The following is a 24,331-nucleotide window of genomic DNA, read 5'->3' on the forward strand; positions in this document are numbered from 1 at the left end:
GGAGAATTCTCTCATTTCTGATGTAAGACCAAGTTTGTTATATAGAAAATGATGTTACATCAGTACCCATTTAAAAGTATATCATTAGAACTATAAAACTGTTCAACATGGATAATTTTAAACATGGATAATTTTTCTTTTCATTACTTTGTCTTACAATAGATTACTTATAAGCCTAGCAGCAAAAAGCAATAAGGATTAACCCTCATTGGCCTACTTTGTGTATCTATCCCTCCTTCATTCTAGGCATATTCTGATGATCAATAAATATTTGCTTAACAAATGGCTAAATATTCTCTGAATAGAAAGCATGAGAGGAGAAGAGAAGGGACAGATAATGGTTATGACATACTTTCCTTCGTTTTTCAGATGCAGACCCTATTATGTCAGTGCTGCCTTAAGCCAATGCAGAGGGAAATCAACAAAGTGGAGTGCAGGAATTGCCTCTTCTAGGTAGTTTCCAGTTTGAGACAAGAATAACCTTTCCTTTGCTATCTTCTAGTTGTTGATTTTGCATCTAGAAGATAATTAACAAATTATCTAGTCCAAACACAGTGATCAAATGCATGTAAAATATTTACACTTTTAATTTCTCCCAATCCTTCAATTCTTCCTTATTTTCTCCAAATTTTGTGTCCCACAGTTAGTTTCTTAGCTTCCTACTTTCTTCTGAATCTTCATACAAAAAATATTTGCAATATATTCTTGACTTGGTGCATTTTAACTTGGTCTCAGCACTAAGCTGTGCAGAAGCAGGCCCTTCAGGTTATGCCCTGAGGTAGTGAGGCCCCTCCTCTGCTCCTCAACCATACAATTACAGTCTCCTAAGGTAAGGCAATATAAAGCCTCCATCCTCATTCTAGGAAATTCATTTCATTAGTGAAGCGAGAAATCACTCAGAAGTCTGATGTCACCCTGCAGTGGGAGTAATTATGTTTTACAAAATTATCTTTTCAGGAGGGGGAAAGAAAAAAGTTTTGATTTTTCTTTTTACCAACTATTTGGTACATAGGAAAGCAAAATATTATTAGATTTTTACTAAATAATTTTTCAATAGCTAAATTTCTGTTAAAATAATCAGACAATCGGGGCGCCTAGGTGGCTTAGTCGGTTAAGCGTCTGACTTTCGCTTAGGTCATGATCTCGCGGTTCGTGGGTTCGAGCCCCGCGTCGGGCTCTGTGCTGACTGCCAGCTCAGAGCCTGGAGCCTGTTTCAGTCTGTGACTCCCTCTCTCTCTGACCCTCCCCTGCTCACGCTGTCTCTCTCTCTCTCCTAAAAATAAATAAAACATTAAAAAAAAATAAAAAAAATAATCAGACAATCTTGGGGTGCCTGGGTGGCTTGGTCAGTCGAGCCTCCCACTCTTGATTTCGGCTCACGTAATGATCCCAGGGTCATGGGATCAAGCCTCACATCAGGCTTGTGCTGAGCATGGAGTCTGCTTAAGTTTCTCTCTCTCTCTCTCTCTCTCTCTCTCCTTTTCTCCCCAGCTCGCTGTTGTGTGCACTCTCTCCCTCTCCCTCCCTCCCTCTCTCTCTGTCTCTCTTACTCTCTCTCAGAATAAAATAAATCTTTAAAAAAATAATCCAGCAATCTTAAAAATGACCATCTAGCCCAGGGTGATTTCCTCCAATCATAAGGAGCTCACTACTTCCCAAGACAGTTCCATCTGTTGTTAAAGTGCACAACTGGTTCTACCATTACTAGTTTAATAGCACAAATGTATTCTCACTTCAACATGATGGATTTTCAGATATTTGAAGGTGCTCTCATTTTTTTCCATGACAAATCTTTTATTTCCCCCTAAAAATATGTCAGTAGTCTTTCCAACTATATTTTACATATGAAGTTTTCTAGATTCCCAAAGGTTGTGATATAGATGTGAGTTTCAAGTGGTCATGTTTATGGAATACTACATGGCAATGAGAAACAATGAAATCTGGCCATGTGTAGCAACATGGATGGACCTTGAGGGTGTTATGCTGAGCGAAATAAGTCAGGCAGAGAAGGACAAATATCATATGTTTGCACGTATAGGAGGATTAGGAGGAACTTGACGGAGGAACAAGGAGGAGAAGAAGGGCGGAAATGGTGGGGGAAAGGGAGAGAGGCAAACCATGAGAGACTCTTGAATGCTGACAAAAACTGAGGACTGATGGATGTGGGGGGGAGGGGGGAATGGGCATAGAGGAAGGCACTTTTGGGGATGAGCACTGGGTGTTATGTAGAAACTAATTTGACAATAAACTATTTGTAAAAAAAAAAAAAAAAAAAAAAAACCGACAACAAAGAGAAGAACCAGGAAATAACCCAAACCCCAACTTCTAAACTCATAAACTATCCACCCTGATGTCACAATTTACAATAAAAACAAATGGTAGAAGTCAATCAGAATTTAAAAAAAAAAAAAATAAAGAAGGAAATTGAAAATAAGTTTCCCTATCACTTACACATATGCTCTGTGTGTGTGTGTGTGTGTGTGTGTATACCTTAGCAAAATGTTCACATATCTAGCGATGCATGAACAGTGATATTGCAGCATTGATTGAAAGAGATGATACTAGAAAAAAGCCTATGTATCTATGAATTTGAGAGTAAAGTAATATAATTTTTGATGTGATGGAATATATTCAATTATTACAATTATTTTTGTATGTTAGTTTTTTGTATATGACTATGAGATTATAAAACATGTCAAAGTCAAGATTGATAAAATTATTATGTGCATATTTTTATAAACCAGAAACAAAAATGAAGAAACTTATGAAAAAAAGTTTTAAATACCTTAGTGAGTAATACAAATTCTAAACTGGAAAGAAAACAAAAGGGAAGGGGTAAATAAATGTATAAAAGGGACTTAACATAAATCGGTAATATAAATATATTTTTTAAAATTTTTAATGGTTTTATTTATGTAAGAGAAAGAGAGACAGCGTGAGCAGGGGAGGGTCAGAGAGAGAGCGAGATACAGAATCTGAAGCAGGCTCCAGGCTCTGAGCTAGCTGTCAGCACAGAGTCTGACACGGAGCTCAAAGCCACAAACTGTGAGACTATGACCTGAGCTGAAGTCGGCCGCTTAACCGACTGAGCCACCCAGGTGCCCCAGGTAATGTAATATTTTTAAAACTAGAAGCTTTGGCCAAATATATTTGCTTAAGAAATATTTTTCTTAAGTGGTCTTAAGAATAATTTTAAAAACACATTTTAATGAGCAAAACATTAAGTAAGCTCGATGCCCAATACAGGGCTTGAACTCATGACCTTGAGATTGAGAGTTGCATGGTCTCCTGATTGAGCCAACCAAATGCCCGTAATGAGAAAAGTTTACAAAATTACAAATAAAATACAATGAAGGACAGTTTCCATTCACAGCAGAAACAAAAGATAAAATATAAATTATCTGGAAAAAGTTAATCATAAATATACAGGTCTTACATGATGGAAATTTTAAAACAGTGAAAATATGAAAGGAATAAAATATATAGGGAGGCATAGGTCTTTTATTGATTAGAGAGAATCAGTTTTTCCAAAGAATTAGTATCTCTAAATCAAATATAACTTCTTTCAGAAATATTTATTTTTAAGAAAATATCATTTTTTATTATATCTGTTTAAGAAGCTAACAAAAGCATACTCCTAGGATAATGTCCTGAGAGAGGGACCCCAGGCAGAGAAGGAAAACCCATATCTGGAGTCAGAGTCAATACCAATAATGACAAATCACTGTGCCTGCTTGGCGGAAGGAGTGTGATATAATTGACTTGGCACTGAATGAGTGTGGTCTTGCTGAGAGATGGCAGCGTATCAGGTTTTCTGGATCAGTCCCTTCTGCTGATTAGTGTTCAGGAGCAGTAGCAGCACGTAGGAGACTAACCTTGATGAAAAGGATTCCATGGTTTTGATGTGAGAGGCAGAAATCCACACACTTTGTGCTTATTCGCATAGATCTATCCTCATTTTCTTCTGCCACATTTTCCAATTTTGATCTTTCAAACCCCTAACAAATAAGCAAAAACATTTTTCACTGTCCAGGAATTCATATTTATTTTTAAACAGGACCCATTCTCCATCCTAAACTTGATCATTGAATGTAATGTTTATGGCTCTTTCCAGTAACATAATTTTCCCTCACCAGTTTCTATTAGAGTCTTCTGAGTAGGCTTGGGTTAGTAGTCCATTTTTTGGCTTTCATCAAGGCAGATTCAAACTACTTGCAGAAACCTTTCTATAAGGCCATAAAAGTGACCTGAATAAAAGCAATGGTGGAACAGAAATAAGTAATATAGAATTCTAGACTCTTTTATGGTGCTGATTATTTATGCTTTTCTACCTGTTTCAGCCTGGTCACAGAGGTACTGGTTGCAATATGTGATGGCTTGCTGCTGTGAAAGCTGGAATTAGTGACTTAGCACTCATGATGAGCAGTGCTACTCACATAGTCATTGAAAATCCATGGTTAGGAACTCAGTGGTAAGGCCTCAGTGGTAAGGCCTCATAGCATGCTAGGATTTACTTTTCAACCAGTGTGTAGTTCTCTGCTACAGGATGCAGGGCTTCTTTTCTAGGATCTTACGAATTAGCATTGTCATTCTTCTAAGTGACTTTACCAAAGGACTTACAAAATTATCTTCTTAAAAAAATTTAATATTTATTTCTGAGAGAGAGCACAGCAGGGGAGAGGCAAAGAAAGAGGGAGACAAAGAATACGAAGCAGGCTCCAGGCTCTGAGCTGTCAGCATAGAGCCTGACACAGGGATCAAACTCACAAATCATGAGATCATGAACTGAGCTGAATTCAGATGCTTAACTGACTGAGCCACCCTGGTACCCCCAAAATGTTCTTATACATCATCCCTATCTCTATTTCATGGGTTTTCCTGGTATATATGGCCTGAGTAGCAGGGAAGCTTGAACCGAAAACTGGACTTAGTGCAAGAATTCATTGAAAATTGGAAATCCTGTGAGTCAAGCTAAAATTGTACCAAAGTAGTATTTATGAGGCAGCTTTATGCTGCCTCCAAAATTCATTGAGCCTGCAAGCAGTGTGTGTCTTTCTCAGTGATAAGAAGCACAAAGCAAAATTACATGCCTTGCATGTCATGAGGGGATCATGTACCATGTCCCAGAATATTCGAACCCCTACAACCTGAGTGATTTAGCAGATCCCTGAAATGTTAGGAATATTTATGTCACTTTCTGCTCACAGGTCTGATCATTGTATGCTTTCAATATAGTGAACTATTAAGACGATGTATAGATTACCGGGACCATTAAGTTACCTAAGGACTATATTGTGACAATGTAGGAGAGCCAATATAGAAATAGGTCAACTGTAAATCCTTCAGAGGGTTAGGGAGTGACTATTTTTTTCTATAATTGTGAAAATGTTATCACATTTCAACTTTTAAAAAGACAGAGTTCAGGAGATTTCTTCAGCTTTTTATTGGCATTTCCGTTACTTTGTGGTATCTTTCATGTATTGGGTCCCAAGAAAATTTATAATGGAATTTCAAGATATTGAAAATACAGCATATTATATGGCAAGGATCTTCTCCAAAGAAAAGTATTTATGATGAAATATAATTGTCAAAAAAGTAAAATACTTATGGTGAAATATTGGATCATGACACTGCCTTCAGATTCTTCTCTCCCTTTTCAGTCTTCTAAGGACCATACTGAAGTGCCTTGCACTTAATATGTTTCTCCTGTAGGTTTCTGTTATTCTGTATTTTTAGAAATTGTACTGCTAATGCTTTCCTTTTACCCTATAGCTAACTTGAATCAGATTATTATTACAGTAAAACCTTGAATTGTGAATAACTTGTTCTATGAGTGTTCCACAAGATGAGTGAACATTTGTAATAAATTTTAATTTGATAAATGAACAATGTTTTGCAATATGAGTAGTATATGATGCTTAATATCACATAATCATAACTGATCCAATGGTTCTGTCTCACTTTCTCTCTAACTGTAGGATTGCGGGTGATTGTCTCCCATGCTCAGATGCTCAATCTCAGGCCATAGTGCTTGGCAGAAATCAGTGATTTTTCAGAACATTGAAAGGTGCTCACAACTGGAACTAGTATATTTTTTCATTTCAAAGCACCTATGGACAGTCTTTTGATTTTCCATACAAGAGTAACCTTAGGAGTGCTTACTTCATTCTAGGTCAGGCTGCCTGCAGATATAGACCCCTTCCTCTGCTGTCTTACTGCCAGTTACATTAAATACACTATATGACAAGAATTTATTACTAGTATACTGTAGTCAACATCCATGCAAGTGTATACAGTGGCCCCCATGAAGAAAAAGATTCCATTGAGCCAATAGATAGTGATTTTGCTAGTGATAGTGCAAGTCGTCCTACACAATAACCCTCTTCTCTCTCACCTTCCTCACACCAACCATGAAGGTTTTCAAAAGTAAGTGCAGGTTAATTTGTTTTTCTGTTTTTTTAATATAATTTATTGTCAAGTTAGCTAACATACAGCATATACATTGTACTCCTGGATTCCAGAGTAGATTCCCAGAATTCATCCCTTATATACAACACCCAGTGCTCATCCCAACAAATGCCCTCTTCAATGTCTATCATCCATTTTCTCTTCTCTCAAGCCCCCAATGTAAATCCTCAGTTTGTTCTCTGTATTTAAGAGTCTCTTATGGTTTACCTCCCTCTCTGTTTGAAACTATTCCCCTTCTCTTCCGCCATGGTCTTCTGTTATGTTTCTCAAATTCCATGTAAGAGTGAAAACATATATTTGTCTTTCTCTAACTCATTTCATTTAGCATAAAACCCTCCAGTTCCATCCACATTGTTACAAATGGAAAGATTTGATTCTTTATCATTGTCAAGTTGTATTCCATTGTATATAGAAACCACATCTTCTTTATCCATACATCAATTGTTGGACTTTGGGCTCTTTCCATAATTTGGCTATTGTTGATAGTACTGCTATGAACATTGGGGTACATGTGCCCCTATGAATCAGCACTCCTGTATCCTTTGGAAAAATTCCTAGTACTATTGCTGGGTCATAGGGTAACTCTATTTTTTATTTTTTGGAACCTCCACACGGTTTTCCAGAGCGGCTATGTCAGTTTGCATTCCTACCAACAGTGTAAGAGAGTTCTCATTTTTCTACATCCTGTCAACATCTGTTGTTTCTTTTATATTATGGTATAGTATAGTATATTTATTATATTATTGTATTATTATATTTATATTATTATATTTATTATAGTGTAATCATTTTTATATGAATATTTTTGGATTGTGGAATGAATCATCTGAGTTTCTATTATGTCTTGTGGAAAAATTCGCTTTGATATACAAGTGCTTTGAATTACAAGCTTGTTTCCTGAATGAATTATACTTGAAAACCAAGGTTTTACCATATTTGGATTTTAATGGAACTAAAGCTTCTTCACTTTTTATCCTAAGATCGCATCTTAAGGTTCACTTCTCACTGACCACATTGTTTTCTCTCTCTAGAGTCTACTCCTTTAAATCACATCACATCAGCTCCTTTAAATACTCTCTGAGCTATGTATTAAGTTTCTATTCCTTGTCTGAAGTGTTACTCATTCACTTAGCTCATACACATAGCAGGGGTAATTTACGTTCTGAGTGTGGAGGGAACAAACAGGTCTGCCCTGGCTTTTAGTACCATCTCCTTACTTGTTAAAATGTTCATGTTATGAAAAACCCTTTAGGAATATGTTCATTACCATAGACACAGTCCTTATCTCATGGAGTTTAATTCTGTCAGGGAGAAATATACTAATCAAATGAGGGTTCAGAGTTAGCTCGGTGTTGTGAGTAGAGAACCAAAAGCCTTATTAACTGCGTTAATGAGGATTTTTTTTCCTTTGTCTTAAGAGTAATAGGTAAGAATAGAAAGATGTTAAGAAGGTGACCTGATCAAAAGCAAGTCATCTGCTCAAGGTCACATAATAGTAATGTAGCCTGTGCTCAAATCCCAGTCTTTTGACAAGCAGTAGAAAAGTTATTTTTACATTTCTAAAATGTACATTTCTTATTTCACAATTTTTAAAAAGTTGGATTCATTTCTCAAGTTTCTCAGTAGAATAGGAAAAGCCTACAGAGATCTGTGAACCAGGCAGAAAAAAATATATTTCAAGTTGTCTTACCATGTTGAAATAGGTGTATGAAAAAAATAGTTTATTATTAAATTATATTAAGATTTGTTTTAAACAAAATATAATGGGATTCATGGGATTCTACTTAATGTCTCAATTTCAGCTGAAATATGCTAGTTATAGCTTAAATAGCTGATAGAAAGTAAATTTAAAATGCATTGGTTTTAACGTTATGAATTTCTCTCTGTTTTATTGGAACTAGAATAATTTGAAATATTTCCTGGAAAAAATGAAATCTTGGCCTTTTTTTGTTTATTTTTATCATTGAATGTATGACACACAAATATGATAACACAAAGTAGTGCTGCTTCTGCCTTGGCAATGGTCTTAAGAGCTTCAGGGTAAGGATAACAAGTAGATTTATCTTTTCAAATTGAAAGGTCTTCTACAGGATCTTTTCATGAAAAGCAGACTGATGATTAAAACTTTAATACAGACTTTAAGGATTAAGTGTTCTATACACTTGAATTATCCATTTTCCCTCATAACAGTGCACTCTACAAGGTTTCCTATCACATAAAAAGAAATATCCATGAATGACTGAGGAAAAACAAACAAGCAGAAACAAAAGCAAACCTTTATTTAATCAATGAAAATTGTCACACTGGCTTTGAATAGAGAATGAAAAATTTTTTTGAGGTTAGTATTTGTTGTCTTAAATGAGAGAAAATAAAAAGTTTGCAAATGATATTATCCACTTCATAGATAATGCTAGAATTTTTCATATTTTGAAATACATCATGGGTGAATTTCACTTCAGTATATAAACAGATAGAACTGCCAACATTTTTTGGTTCAGCCAGCTCCTGATTTTCCTCATTACATGTCATATTTTATGAACCATTTTTAGATGCTTCTGATTTTTCAGTATCTTCAAAATACTTAAGTGTTTCTATACCTGTCAGAGTTTAGTCAGGAAACAGAAACCACACTGGTAATTTGAACAGGGAATATTGAATATGAAAACAGTAACTGATAATAGAGATTACCAAAAGAGGGTAAAAGGAAACTCCAAATTGTACTAAGCTAAAGGAGAGACCTCAAAAAACAGTAATAAATTTGGAAGGGGGGGTCCCCCTCCTCAAGGGTGGTTTCAGAACTCTGAAGAGCATATGAATAGGCCTCCTGGATGAGAAGTTCCCCAGATTGCCTTGTGCCAGAACTGGTCCACAGTTGGAAGGAACGAGGAACAGGAAATTTAAGGCTGAGACTGACAACAAAACTTGCTGAAAGATGAGTGCCACTGGGTGGCCCATGGCAGCTTTACTGTAGGAGAAAGAAATTAAGCATACTGGAAGTAGAAAAGAAGCCTGTTCTTCTCTTCATCTAGCATCCTCTCATGACAAAGGAGAAAGGTTTGAGTTCAGGTCTGGAATCACAAAACAAGCCAATGAAGGGTAGACTTGATGTCAGTAGGCAACAAAATGGTAACTGATAGAGCCTCTTTGTCAAGAAATACACAAAGGAAAAACTACAGTTCTCTTTATTAAGTGGAGTATTTTATTTTCAGCAACCTATCTGCTCTTGCTACTCTTTGATGAGAGGAAACACCACTCATTGTTGTGATCATTGTTTTTTTTCCTGGCATGCGTTGGCTAGAAATTCTTCTAACAGCTCTGAAATTGTGTCTAAGAAAGTAGTCAATTTCATCAACATTCAAATTGTAGGACTTTAAATATTTAGCTTGCCAAGAGATATCAAGAATTAAGAATAAAATGTGGTTTTCTCTATTACAAGAAAACGTGTAGGCTTTCCAGACATTCTTTTGAAGAACTTCACTGAAATATACATGACACTTCAACTTTTCTGGAATGAACCTTACAAAAGTAATTTGTTCATTCATAAGCAATGTAAGTGATGCCATGTGAAAAAATTCAAAAACTTTTGAAAGTTTGAAGTTCTTTGACTCAAGCATTTCCTCTTCTGTAAATGTTAGCTATGAGAATGCAGACCCCATTTCTTAATACTTATTATAATTCAAGGATTCCATCAAGATAAAAATTTAAGATTAATTCAGTATCATAGACAAGCATATACTTTTCTCTGTTAAAGATCACTTTACAAAGTATTTTATTTAAAATGACAACCAACTGCCTTCACATTAAAATGAACAACTTAAAAAAATTAAAATTACTTATACAAGTTTTATATTATTTTAGTAAAATTTATTAATTTTACAAAAATATCCTAAAACCAAAAAAGGAAATAATTTTTAAAATTATGTTTTACATAAATGAAATTAATTTCTGAAGTAAAATATTACTTTACAGGCAATCTTATGTTTAAGTGTTTATGCTTTGGGGAGGAGAACTATAATATTCATCATATTTTCAAAAGAATATCGTAGTCAAAAAATGTTATGAGTACCTGAGTAGCTAGTGTAACTGGTGCAATTAACCAGATACATACTTTCCAAATTTCTTAGCATATTGATTCTCATTGTTTACTGTATTTAGCATAACATTTTTATAAAATACCAAGCAAGAAGGCTTAATTTCATATTAGAGTAATCAAATTACCTAGCATTGAAAAAAGAATGAAATTAATGTTTTAATGAATTCTGCCTCCCTAATACTTTACTACTTTTATTAGGAAAAAATCGTATATTACATAATCCTTTATTCAAGAATAAGATGGATCATAAGGCTGGACCTTATTTTCTGAATAGAATAAAAGGCTGCCTGCATGGTATAGAGCCAGGAATCTGATAAGGTCTCTTCATTCTGCTCCTGTTTCAAATCTAATCAGCTAACTCTCTTCTCTTTGTGTTGATGGAATTTAAATCCTAAAATTAGAAAAAAATGAACATGTATGTCTTCCTTTAAGAGGTAACTGGTAGATTTAAATGAACACTGAAGTGTCAATTACTGTTAAGCTATCCTTATTGGAAGGTAAACTTTGAGAGTAGAAAAGAGCAAAGAATATAAAGTCTCAGAAGAACTAGAATGCTATGAAGAGAGTAAAAATTGGATGGAAGAAGAGGAAATTCCCAAGATCTTTTCAGTATTTTACTTAATGGTGCTCTATTACAGTTGGTTTCAAAGAAAAGGAAATGGAATTGGGAAGATAAGAAGGCAAACAACAAAAAGCAAAACTAGCGTTTGTATTGTTGACATAAAGAAGAGAGTTATGTTTATGTTTGTCTAATTACCTTTTATGAATTGAGGAGTTTGGGAAGATAAGCTTAAAAACTTTAATCTACATTAATAAATAAATCCCCTAATGGTCTCTAGAGTTCAGGGTAGAGATCCAGAGGTCTTGTGGAGTCCAGGTTGCAGCTGTGTTGTATATTTAACATTGATTTATTATCACTAAGAACTCCATGCCTGCTTTAAATGCAAAGACTGTTACACAATTACTTACAGCACAGACTAAAAAGTCAGTGTCAAAGTAGTTCAGCTTTAAAAATTCTCTCTTTTCTGCAACTTATAATTTCAGAGGAAACTGAAATTATCTTAACTGATCACAGAAAGACCATAAAATAAAAGATTTGAAATGCAAAAACCCCTGATTATGTACAATTCATTTAAAAAAATTAATATTTATTTTTGAGAGAAACAGAGCACAAATGGGGAGGAGGCAGAGAAAGAGGGAGACAGAATCTGAAGCAGGTTCTAGGCTTCAAGTTGTCAGCACAGCAGGGCTTAAACCCACGAACTATGAGATCATGACCTGAGCAGAAGTCAGACACTCAATTGACTGAGCCATCCAGGCACCCTTGTAAAAATCATTTTAAATCATCATTAGTTATTGGAAAACAATATGGAATAGGTGTAATTGACTTTAGCAGAAGGATTTCATAAAATAAGAATCTCCACTTAAGTCTTTACACTTTTACCTATGGAATGGCTATCTTCTGGTTGGAAAATTCAGTTTCAGATTCCTGAATACTATTCGTATATATAAGGCTATATATAGGTATATAATTTAGTACATTCATAAAATCAGAAAAAGTGTCTAAATTTATGCTCACCAAAGAATTATACTCACCAGATAAGCAGGTGCTCTCTTTTTTCCCCATCATATTCATATTTACCTGCAACTAAAGCAATGAAAGCAGTGATACTGTCCAACTATAGTCATTCTATATTTTATTTCCAGAACCCTTAATCATGATATATTTTCCATATTTTTTATATTTAGCTTTTTCTTAGGTTATATATGAAGAAAGTTTTGTTAATATCCATCAAATCTCTCTATATCATCTTCTTTATCACTTCCACCATAGTTTAGATATACCACAAGAACATACTGAAAATATTTATAGACAGAGTACTGATTGGAGGAATTTGAAGGACTTTTGTCTTAGTAAAGGGAATTCCTCACTACTAGTGGTATTTCAGAAATTTTCTTGGGTCTCAAGTAATAGGTCATAATTTTCCTCATGGCAACCTTCATATCCCTGTTTCTTAGTGTATAAATAATGGGGTTTAGAATGGGAGTGAAAATGGTGTAAAATATAGCTAGAAGTTTATCCACAGGGTAAGTGGTAAAAGGCCACACATAGATGAAGATGCAAGGTCCAAAGAACAATATTACCACAGTGATATGGGCAGCCAATGTTGAAAATGCCTTGGCCATTGCAGCAGAAGACTTAAACCAGACAGTGACAAAAATGATGATGTAAGAGACAACTAAGAGAGAGAAAGTACTTAGGGAAAGAATTCCACTATTGACTACAATTAGTATTTCAATAGTATAAGAGTCCAGGCAGGCAAGTTTGGTCACTCGAGGAAGGTCACAAAAAAAGCTGTCTACAACATTGGGCCCACAAAAAGGCAGGTTCACAGTAAATGATAACTGGCTTAATGTGTGCACCAAGCCCACAGCCCAGGACACCATTACCAGGAAAGTGCACGTCCTTCGGCTCATGATGACTACATAGTGTAGGGGTTTGCATATCGCTACATATCTGTCATAGGCCATGGAGACAAGTAGTACCATCTCTCCTCCAGTAAAAAGATGAATGAAGAAAATCTGGGCTATGCAGCCACTGAAGGAGATGGTCTTGTGTTCACTCAGAAAATCTGCAATCATCTTAGGGGTAGCAAAAGAAGCCTGACAGATGTCCACAAAGGAGAGGTTTCCCAAGAGGAAGTACATGGGGGAGTACAGGCTGTTATCAGAGGTTACTGTGATGATAATGAGAAGGTTTCCCAGCACAATGACCACATATAACACAAAAAAGAAAACAAAAAAGAAAAGCTGGAGATCCTGAGAACTAGAGAGTCCCAGCAATACAAATTCAGACACCGTGGAAGAATTGACCTTATCCATGGATCCAGGCTGCAGACAGTCTTTGGAACAGTCCTAAGGGAGGGGAAATAGAAAGCAATCAGAATTATGAACCACAGACTTTTAATGCAAAGGATTCTGAGGTCCCAGATATGTGTATTTGCTAAATAAAAAATTTTGAAGAGATCATGAAAATATACTGGAGAGTAGAAAGGACCTTAGGACACAATGTCTAAATAACACTAAATAATTTTATCATTTCATTAGAACCCCTTGAGTGTTGGGTAGTCTTTACAATGCTAGGCAGTAGTAAAAAGCTTATCCATGAGCTTACTTATGATCACAAGACAAGAGGAGTGACTTAAAGCGACTTCCATAGGCTTTGTAGATTGGCAAAAATAATTTACATTTGTTGTTCTTATGGTTGTTTTCCATCATTAATCATAATCTTTTTAAGTGTAACATTCTCTTTAACTCTACAAGAGATATTTATGGCTTGATGTTTACTGTGTGATATAAAGTCACACTGATGACTTTAGACTATTTTTTTCTGAGCTTTAATTCTGCATTTCAAAAAAGATAGGCAGTGGTGAAGATGCCTACTTTACAGAAAGCTGTGAAATTTAAAGATAATAGCTTACGGCATTTTTCTATCAAAGTAATTGTAGTATAATAAATGTTCTTAATATGTTGAATTCCCTTCTTTTAACAAAAATTTATCTGAGTGCTATTGCAGGAATCATATACAATTTAGATAATTCCTACTAAAGAGTTACCATTATATTTTATCTGGGTTTATAGTTAAACAGTCCAGTCTGTCAGTTGTTCATCTGTATAATTTCTTAAAATGCATCTTATGACTTTACCTTAATTATCTAAAATTATCTAACCGTCTCTACTTGGTTATTTAGTAGCAGTGCCTAAGTTTTCTTTATACATTGGCTTTGCTGGTCAAAATTAGGTTTAGGCCAGGAAATTGTTAAAAGATAGATCATAAAAGTTTTCATGACAAGAAGAATCTTTTTTCTTTTTATTGTATGTGTGTAAGATGATGGGTATTAACTAAACTTATTCTGGTAATCATTTCAAAATATGTAAATCAGACCATCACACTGTGCACCTTAAACTTATGTAGTGATATATGCCACTTATTTCTCAATAAAGTGAGAAAAAATAGATTTAGGCCAACTTATGTTTCCCTGCTTACTATTATCCATGACCACATTAATACTCCTTTATAATTAATGAAAGAATAGTTATTTTAGGAACTTTTGCACTGAGAGAAAAATTGAGTTATAAATGCCCATGCTCCTAAAAATATACTTTGTTGGGAATCAGAGTAATCCTAATAATTAGCTTAAATCCACATATCATTTTTTTTCTGTAAAGACACAGCCCTGCTGTATAAATCTAATTTCACTGAACTGGAAAAACTTTCAAGAAGTTCTCCTTTAAGAAATCATATTAGTTCTGACAATTAACTTGACCAGTTTTTTTTTTAATGTTTTATTTATTTCTGAGAGAGACAGCTGAGCAGGGGAGGGTCAGAGAGAGAAGGAGACACAGAATCTGAAGCAGGCTCCAGGCTCTGAGCTGTCAGCACAGAGCTGACGCAGGGCTCGAACCCTCAAACCGTGAGATCCTGACCTCAGCCAGTCGGACGCTCAACTGACTGAGCCACCCAGGCACCCCAAATTTGACTGGTTTTAGTAAGGAACTTGAGCATGATGTAATCTTAGCCCCATGTGAGAACACAGATATCTTTCACTATCTATTTCATACATGAAACCAGTCTTCCTAAGTCCCCAGGATATACCCCAAGCCTTTCATTTTTCCCCACCAGCTTTATTGAGTTATAATTGACAAAAGTTACATATATTTAAGGTAGACAGAGTGATGTTTTGATATACGTATACATTATGTGATAATCAACACAAAGTAACATATCCATTACTTCTTATAGTCATCATTTTTGTTTTTGATTTTTGTTTTGTTTGTGAGAACAATTAAGATCTACTCTCAGCAAATCCCAAAGTATATGAAGTGGTATTATTAGCTAAAGTCACCATGCTGTACATCAGATCTCTAGACCTTATTCGTCCTGAATATCTGAAACTTTGTATCCTTTTATCAATATAGCTGCTCGTTTAGATGGATGACTCAATCAGCCTAAAATATACTACTCTGGCATATTGATTATGTGGAATTAATTTTATTTGACAAATAGCCACTGCAAAAAGAACACATCTCAGACCACAGTTCACAATTTTTCTACACAGTTCAGCTCTTTTCCCCTTTAAACCTTTCTCCACCATGTAACTGTCACTATACTTCCAGGTTGTAAACTTACTTTTTCCAGGACCTCACTCTCCCACTTGTAACATCTCATCACTCCTTGAAGTAAAAAAGATAGTAAAATGTAAAGTCCTTAGCATGACAACCAACCATATACTATGGTCTGCTTTTACTTACACCACTTGCTACTCTCTAGCCAAAACCAGACTATTTCTTTTTTTTTTTTTTAATGTTTATTTTTGAGAGAAAGGTGGGGGGTGCAGAGAGAAAGAGAGAGAGAGAGAGAGAGACAGAATCTAAAACAGGCTCCAGGCTCTGAGCTGAGGGCACAGAGCCAGACACGGGACTTGAACTCAGGGATCGCAAGAATGTGATCTAAACTGAAGTCTGATGCTCAACGGACTGAGCCACCCAGGAGCCCCTGTATTCATTTTCTGATGTCTTTCACAGATAACCTATTCCAGTGCAAATGCCACCTCCTCTAAAAGCCTTCCTAGAGGCTTAAGTTGAAACTTCCTTTTTAATGTTGCTATAGCACTTCGCTCATATGTAGATTACGTACTCTCCCAAAGAGCTTTTGTGTAGATGATCTTTCCCTGCTGTGTACTATGATTCTTGTATTCTCATGCTTCTTATTTATCATTCACAGGACATGGTATATAAATGCACATAAAATATTTTCCATGAATGTGTTTTAGTGTTAACTGAAATATATTTCACCTCACATCTGTCTTTATTCAACTTTTCTGCCTCATAATCTAACTGTGCACAAGACCTTCCCAGGGAATGAACTTCAACTCTCTCTGCAAACCATAAGCCACATACATAAACTTCGTTTCTTCATGGAACAAAAATATTCCATCTCATTAGTAATACAAGCTCATACTTAAATCATTAAAACCTTAATGCCTGGAGTACCTGGATGGCTCAGTTGGTTAAGCATCCGACTTCAGTTTAGGTCATTATTTCATGGTTTGTGAGTTTGAGCCCTGCATTGGGCTCTGCATTGACAGTTTGGAGCCTGCCTGGGATTCCCTCTCTCTCTCTTTCTCTCTACCCCCTCCCCCGCCCCTGCCCAACTCACTCTCTCTCAAAATAAATAAACTTAAAAAAAAAAAAAAACCAGTGCCAATAATCAAACCAGCAAATACAAAGGGGATAAATAATTGTTTTGAATCATAGCATAGAGCATTAGTTGTATTAAAAGTAAACAATATTTTGTTTACCAACTTTTTAAAAAGTGACAGAAATGAGATACTTAGAAGAAATTTTCACTCTAATTCTATACAGTTAAATAAATACTGTCTGATTTACTTTAAATGCAGAGTAAGTAAAATGAATCATTAATGCAAAGATATCTAATTATAAACCTTTGACCTGAGTTTGGAAGTTAAAATCTCCATGATTTTTTAAAATAGCTTTACCATGTAGGCACATGTCCACCAAGAAATATATAAACTTGATTTGCATTTTATTATATTTCTTCAGGTGATAGGTAAAAGTGTCATTATGGAGTTTTTAAAGTAGAGTTTGTGATAATCTCCCAAGTTTACTTCACCTTTGTACAAAATTTCTAACAAATTCTCCTAAGACAATATGAACATCCTCATCTTGATTCACTTTTTTTGACTTCTAATACATTTTTCTCCCATTTATAGATCTTCTCTAAGTTGCAGTGTAATAATTGAATTTGTAACTGCACATAATCTATTTCTAACATATATCTTTTTCAGACACAACGTACCTGATATAATGCATATCAGAGATGTAAACTGAATTTTTCAGTTTTTCTGTTGTAGGATTAATCTCCTCCTAGTAGCAATATTTATAAATGCCTTTTTCTTTTGTCAAATGGAGTAGTAGTGGTTTTATCTAATTGACTAATTGTAGCTTTGGAGAATTAGTATTAGATAGCCAAGTTTCATCTTCCAATGGGGATTATTATTAATACCTTCCACTACATAAGCCCAATGGAACAAAGTAACATCCCACATTATTGACAATTACAATGAGGACTATAGAAGAAAAAGACAGTCCTTCAACTCTTGGACAGTATGTAGAGTAAATATCTTCTGTGAATTCTACACAATTGAACCAGCTACTCTAGGGAATATGTGTGGAAGAGTACATTTCTTGCCTAAATGAGAACAGATTTGGCTTTAATGGAAGGACATGCTGTGTCCTTGCTTCTAGAACACGTGGGGGATGTGGAGGAAAATGTAACTAATTAGAACTTAGAGGACATGGATTCTTGTTCTCAGTTCTGTCAAAAACTTAAAATAAGTATTTGGACAAATGACTTAACTCTCTGAGTCTCTGTTTACCTTTCCTTATATAAGATGATTTTAAATATTTCAAGTACACTGAAAATAAAGACAGCTGTTAATATCTTTATTTACAATGTTTATCTTTGCAAAATTTTAATGTCTACCATATTTCCTTTATTTTCATTAGGACTAAAACATTGTGAAGGTATTAGAATATGTCACCCCAACCTTCAAAATACACACACACACACATCACCCCAAATTATACCACTTTGGCATCTGAATCATTTTGAGCTGAAGGTAACTGAGAAGCAGATGCAAGAAAAGCTCACTATTCTCCCCACTATTTGCCTGAAAGTAGGACTAAATTCGTAAAGGTATCCCCTGATCCCCTCTCTACCAGGAAGGATAGAAGTTAATCACCACAGACAACTCTTTATCCTTTTCAGCCCAAAGAGGACACCAAAGGTATCTGTATAATAAATTTACTAAAAAGCTAGTGACTTTATGTTTTGTTAGTTTCTCCATATATTTGCCTTCCCACAGTTTGCTGCCCTGGAAATTCAGAGACCTTTTTCTTTGTCTTGTCACTTCTTTAAAATTCATAGTTCTTTTAAAATTCTATGTAAGAAGAAATTCTAACCACCCCTTTAAGTTACTCATTTCTGAGTGCTCCCATGTGTAGATGCAATGCACATGTTAATGTTTTTCTCTTGTTAAGCTGTCTTTTGTGAGTTTAATGTACAGGGTCCTTGCCAGTAAACCTAGGATGGGTAGAAGGAAAAATTATTTTTCCCCTCCTACAATTGTTAGTTGGAGCGTCTTATATAGCAGCACAAACGAATTTTCCAGAGTTAAACTGAGTTTGGTGTTTAACATCTGCACGACTTATTTTTATACTTTTACTCACAAGAATGTCTCCACAAAGAAACAGCCTAGATTTTCATGTTTTAATTATTTTGCAACTATCTGTTATCCAGTAAATAATTTATTTGGGACAGTTATCAATAGTCATACACATAGTTTTAGCTCATTTTATTTTTTTTAATTTTTTAATGTTTATTTGAGAGAGAGAGACAGAGACCGAGAGAGAGAACAAATGAGCAGAGAAGGGGCAGAGAGAGAAGGAGACACAGAATCTGAAATAGGCTCCAGGCTTTGAGCTATCAGCACAGAGCTCGATGTGAGGCTCTAAACAACGAACCAACAGATCATGACCTGAGGCAAAGTCAGATGCTTAATCAACTAAGGCACCTAGGCGTCCCTGTTTTAGTTCATTTTAATGCTGCAGTTTTCTCATTGTATGAATACACTCCTAATCTGTCCAGTTTGTGTGAATAGACATCCAGCTTGTTTCAGGGCTTGCTGTTATAAACAATATTAAAATAAACATTTGTGTCAATAAATATGTGCTAGAGGTTCTCCAGAATGTATTCCTAGGAGAATAATTGCTAAATCATGAAGGGTACAAATCTTCAACATTACTAGATATTTCCAAATTATCCTACAAAATGGCTTAACTCATTTGCACTTAGTTTTATCAATTTATTGCTTCTTGGCTCTGAATTCACCCTTCATTATATGCCCTGTGATGAACAGAGTTTCTTTAAATATTTCTACTTCAAAGTGAGCATGATGTTAACCTTTCTCAGAGTAGGAACCTACAGGCATGTTCCAAGATGAAGAGAGTCTTCTACCAGTTCAGACATGATACAGGGTCAGTGGTATGAGTGTGTGGACACACAATGGAGGCGTCCCAGACAGGGACCTAAAATGCAATACCTCTGTGACCTGGCATCCCCATTCTGGTTATAACCTTTCCACAGCACTCTCCACATAAAAACCAAGGCTCCCCACTCTGAAAGGTTATTACCCATGCCAGAAAGTAGAGGTCTTGTGCACACACATCTCACCAGTTGCCAACCACCTGTTTCCCACCTACACAATGGATAGCCTAACTCTTTTGACTGCAGCTCAAGACCAGCTCTCCCCTGGCCAAACCAGTGAACTTCTGTACTAAGCTGTGAGAGGAACCAACTTTCTCCAATGATCTTGTGCCCTGTCAAGATTGTCCTTCTTTGGGCACTTGTAAAATATATTGATACATAAAATATATTGATTTGGGGGCACCTGGGTGTCTCGGTTAAATGCCCAACTTCAGCTAAAGTCATGATCCTCATTGTCAGTTCAAGCCCCACATCAGGCTCTTCACTTTCAGCCAGAGCCTTCCTTGGATCCTCTGTCTCCCTCTCTCTGCCCCTCCCCTGTTCTCCTTTTCAAAAGTAATAAACATTTTAAAAATAAAATATATTGCTTTTTATACTGCTTACCATTTAAGCACACGTTATAAGTATATTATTTGGTTATTGGCTTTTCCTTGGTTATTCTAACTTGTTTCATAAATTTATTATACATTTAGTTTTCTTCTGTGAAATGCTTATTGTTAACAATTTCAAAAGCTATTAATGGTCTTCCTCATTCACAGAACCCAGGTGAACTTGATTCAACCAGAAGTGTGCCCATTTACAGGAAATCAACTAGATAACTAGATAACATGTCTAATATAATTGTGCAATGCCTTTCTCCCTTACACTCCTTAGACCTACCTAATCATGTTTCTGTTGTTCTGTAGAATTAGTAAATTTTGCAGCTTGTTATTTTTATGAGGGTTGTGATATTTTCCACTTTTTCCTTGTAATTCTTTCCTTTATGCATTTTGAAGCTATGTCATTAGGTTTATAAAAAGCTAGTAAATTAAGACTCAATTTCCTCTTACCTCTTTCTCTCTCTCTCTCTCCCTGTCTCTTGCTCTCTCCCTCCCTCTCCTAGTTGTATTTATTTTCACTAACTTATGCTTTGTTTTTTACTGTCTTCCTTTCCTTTTTCATTCTTGCCTTCTATTAAATGGATTGAGTTTTGTCTCACTTTTTTTCTTTACTAGTTTGCACATCATATATTTTATTTTTACTTTAGTGGCTGCCCTCACAATTTTAACATGCATACATAATATAATAAGTCAAAATTAATCGATATCTTTATCCCCTTCTCTTGACGTAGGAAGAATTATTTTCTGTCTCCTTGAGAGTAGAGTGATCTGTTTAGTCTATTTTCTCTCTATTGTTCAAAATGAGAAATTTCTATTCTACATTTCAGTTCACTTATTTAATCCTTTGTGTCTTCTATTCTTCTGTGAGACCATCCTCTGAGTTTGGAGTGTTTGTTTTTGTTTTTTTAATTTACATTTGGTAATCATCAATAGTCAATTACATATGATTTACATTCACATTTTTATTTACATTTCATCCTTTTTTGTATCTTTTAATTATTTGTGAAAACTTTCTATTCTGTTCTTTGCTGGAATGTACAGTTTCATATCATTTATTTTAAATACATTCATAATTGTTCACTGAAGCATCTTTAGGATGGCTTCTTTAAATCCTGTTGGATAATTATAACACCTCTATCACCTTGGTAAAGATTTTTCTACTTTTTATGATTAATGATTTTGAATTGAAATCTCAACATTATGTGTAGTATATTTAAGACTCTGTACCTTATTTAAATTTTCTGTTTTAGTTGGCTTATTTTTACGTTTTTCTGACAGGTGAAGATGGAAGAAACACCACTTTGTTACTGCCAGGTGGGAATAGAAATCCAGTTTCCCAACTCTGCTTCAGTAGGCACCAAAGGGGAGGTAAGGACACTTTTTGTTACTACTGAGGGGAAAGGAGAGTTCTGGCCTCTCACTAGGCCTCCATTGATTTCCCTGGCTGGGAGGGACAGGATTACCTTATCACTGCTACTTACTTACATCCAAGGAGGTACTGATTCCAGTCTGACAAAAATGAAAGTTCAGGCTCCGAATCTGGCCTTCTCTGACAGCTCCTCCATGTGTGGGAGTGCTGGGGTACCTTGTTACATCATGGCCAGCAGTAGGAACCTAGGCTGCCCATTTGGCCTTTGCTGGTATAAGTGAGGTGGGACCAAAGTTTTTTTTATGGTGTTTTGCTGAAGTAGAGAGGTTTGTAAAATTTTCTGCCTTGCTAGGCTGACCCTTTCCTGGTTGTTTGGTAGAATGAACAGGCTTTGTTGGGGCTTTTTTTGGACTGTTCTCATTAGTGTTCCTGTGTTGTTGGTTTACTCTGTCATGATGTATAATTTCTTGAGTCCCTATCCAGTCTATCTTCTTCTCTCCAAATTTCAAGTGTTAATGTTTGTTTTATATATAATCAATTTATATCAACAAGTGATTACAATTATATTTAGGAGGAGGAATGTGGAAATTATGTCTATTCCTCTTCCTTAGAACAGAAGTCATCTGTTTCTCTTTTATGATAGTAATATTTTCTTCTTTTATATATGCTTTGTATGTTTAGTCATTTTGAACATATTTGCTTCATAGTATGTATCGTGTAGATTCTTTACTGATCTGAGAGGAGATCAGGAAGTTAGTCTGCTCTTTCTTTGTTCAGCTGACTGCTGTTTATTGTGGATAGGCTCCTCATGTGTTGGAGAATTTGATTGTAAAATCAAGTTCAGCCAAACTTATGTGTCTAAATCTGTGGACCAGTTCTAAGGCAATCACTTAGAGAGGTTTTGGTCTTTTTCAGATGACCCCCAAATTTAAATGACTCATTGGGTTCCCAACAGCTAATGTTGATTTTTCAGGTTAAAGTTCTTCTCACTGTACAGGGAGTATAAATTCAAACTCATAACTCATATGTGGGCAATCCCATGATCATAATTTCCAAGACAAAGTAAATTTTCTATCTGTAGGCTAGGCCAGTAAAGATAAATACTTTGATCTTTCTCTTGTGCTCCATAGCCACCCTCTTCTGTATACCTTTCACTAAGAGTCCCAGATCAAAAGGATCCAATCCTACCTCACACTCTTGCACAGACAAAATTTCCCCCTAATGACCAAGCACTGCCCATCATTTTCATGACCTGCAATCACTCTCCATCAGTTTTCCTCTTCCAAAGCACCCACTATTTCACAGCCCACAAAGTCATTTATTTATTTTAAAGAATGTATCTAGAATTCATAAGTATTCTTTCAAGAATTTCAGAAATCTACGTTTCAATATAGTCAGTAACATAGGTATAATCTTATTTTTCTAACCTATAGAAATTCTGTGAGAATCAAAAGAGATGATATATAAATATATAACTTATAAATTACATTGTGATCATTGAGTATGTATGGCTTTATCATTATCATCATCACTGCCATCATATAACTCAATACTATTTTATTTTATTTTTTTAAATTGTGTTTCCCAAAGGAATCAACTAAGCCTTGTGGAATGGTAAATTTAAGAAAGGGAAAAGTGAATCAAAAATTGTTTAAAACATAATCAGCACCAAGTCCTATTCCATACTATCATTTCTTCTACACACTCTGTTTCAGAAACATAACTTGCCTCTGGGGTATGGCTTTCCTTTCAAATACTATAAGTCAGAAATTGAGGTTATTTATATCATCTCTTCTACTTGCTGATTATGAATGTGCCTAACTCACTTAACTTGTTCAACGTGTAATTCTCAGCCTTCTAATTGATGAAAGAGGGGTTAAACTATAAGAATCAAATATTAAATTTAAGTGGGAAAATGTGTTCCTTTAAAAAGTTTAAACCATTCTATGTTCTTAGAAAGCTTTGGAAAAAAAATATTCTGAATTATGTTTTATTGGTTGTTGTGGATTCGAGAGCTTGAATGATGTAGAGATAAGTAAGAGAATAAACCTCAAGCAAAAATATATATTTAGCACTTTTGGTGAAAACCATCTACTTATACATGGAGTGCTATACATTTTTGTAGGTAGTCATTGAACTTTAAATTTCAATTCTAAACTTTAATATGTGGGCTCAGCTTTCGTCCTTGTCCAGCAAAGCTGAGGGCAGCTGAAAGGATTACTCAAGACTCCATAAAAGTCAAGAGAGGTGAGAGGGAGGCTAAGGGAAGTCTCCTGGAGCTGCTTTCAAGCTCCCGTATTTATTGAGCAAACATTTAGGATGACATTGTGAAAAACTCAGTGGGCTATGTGCCAGTAAGAACGTATAGAAAGGGTACAGAAAAACAAGTTAAGAGAAGGTGAAATATTCCATGCAATAATATGGTCTAGGGAATTTTTGAGCATAGGTAGGACCTAACCCTTAGATATACATTAACTAGATAAGTGAAGTGAGTGCCTCCTAGATATACATTAACTAGGTGAATGAAGTGTGGCTGCTGTTCTCAGCAAGGCAAGAAAGCAGTTTTCTGCATTTGCAACGCATTCCCCATAATCTCTTAGCTCAAGACATAGCTATTTGATTTCTCACATTAGTATGTTGATATAAAGAAACATTGTGGGCTCAAGTTTTAG

The 24,331-nt window shown here is 35.3% G+C and overlaps 1 protein-coding gene across 1 annotated transcript; it reads right to left on the bottom strand.

Moving 5' to 3' along the window:
* Positions 1-12,472: 12,472 nt before the first annotated feature.
* LOC120223737 (olfactory receptor 4K5) lies at positions 12,473-13,444 on the bottom strand. Its single transcript, XM_039221961.1, has one exon. The coding sequence runs from the start codon at positions 13,442-13,444 to the stop codon at positions 12,473-12,475; it is 972 nt and encodes a 323-aa protein (XP_039077892.1).
* Between the last annotated feature and the right edge of the window lie 10,887 nt (positions 13,445-24,331).

This window comes from Hyaena hyaena, unplaced genomic scaffold (assembly GCF_003009895.1).
Source record: "Hyaena hyaena isolate Hyena2069 unplaced genomic scaffold, ASM300989v1 scaffold_1042, whole genome shotgun sequence".
Lineage (NCBI taxonomy): Eukaryota > Metazoa > Chordata > Mammalia > Carnivora > Hyaenidae > Hyaena > Hyaena hyaena.

Excerpts from the sequence above, each read along its gene's own strand:
- LOC120223737 (XM_039221961.1), bottom strand. The coding sequence starts at position 13,444 with ATGGATAAGGTCAATTCTTCCACGGTGTCTGAATTTGTATTGCTGGGA.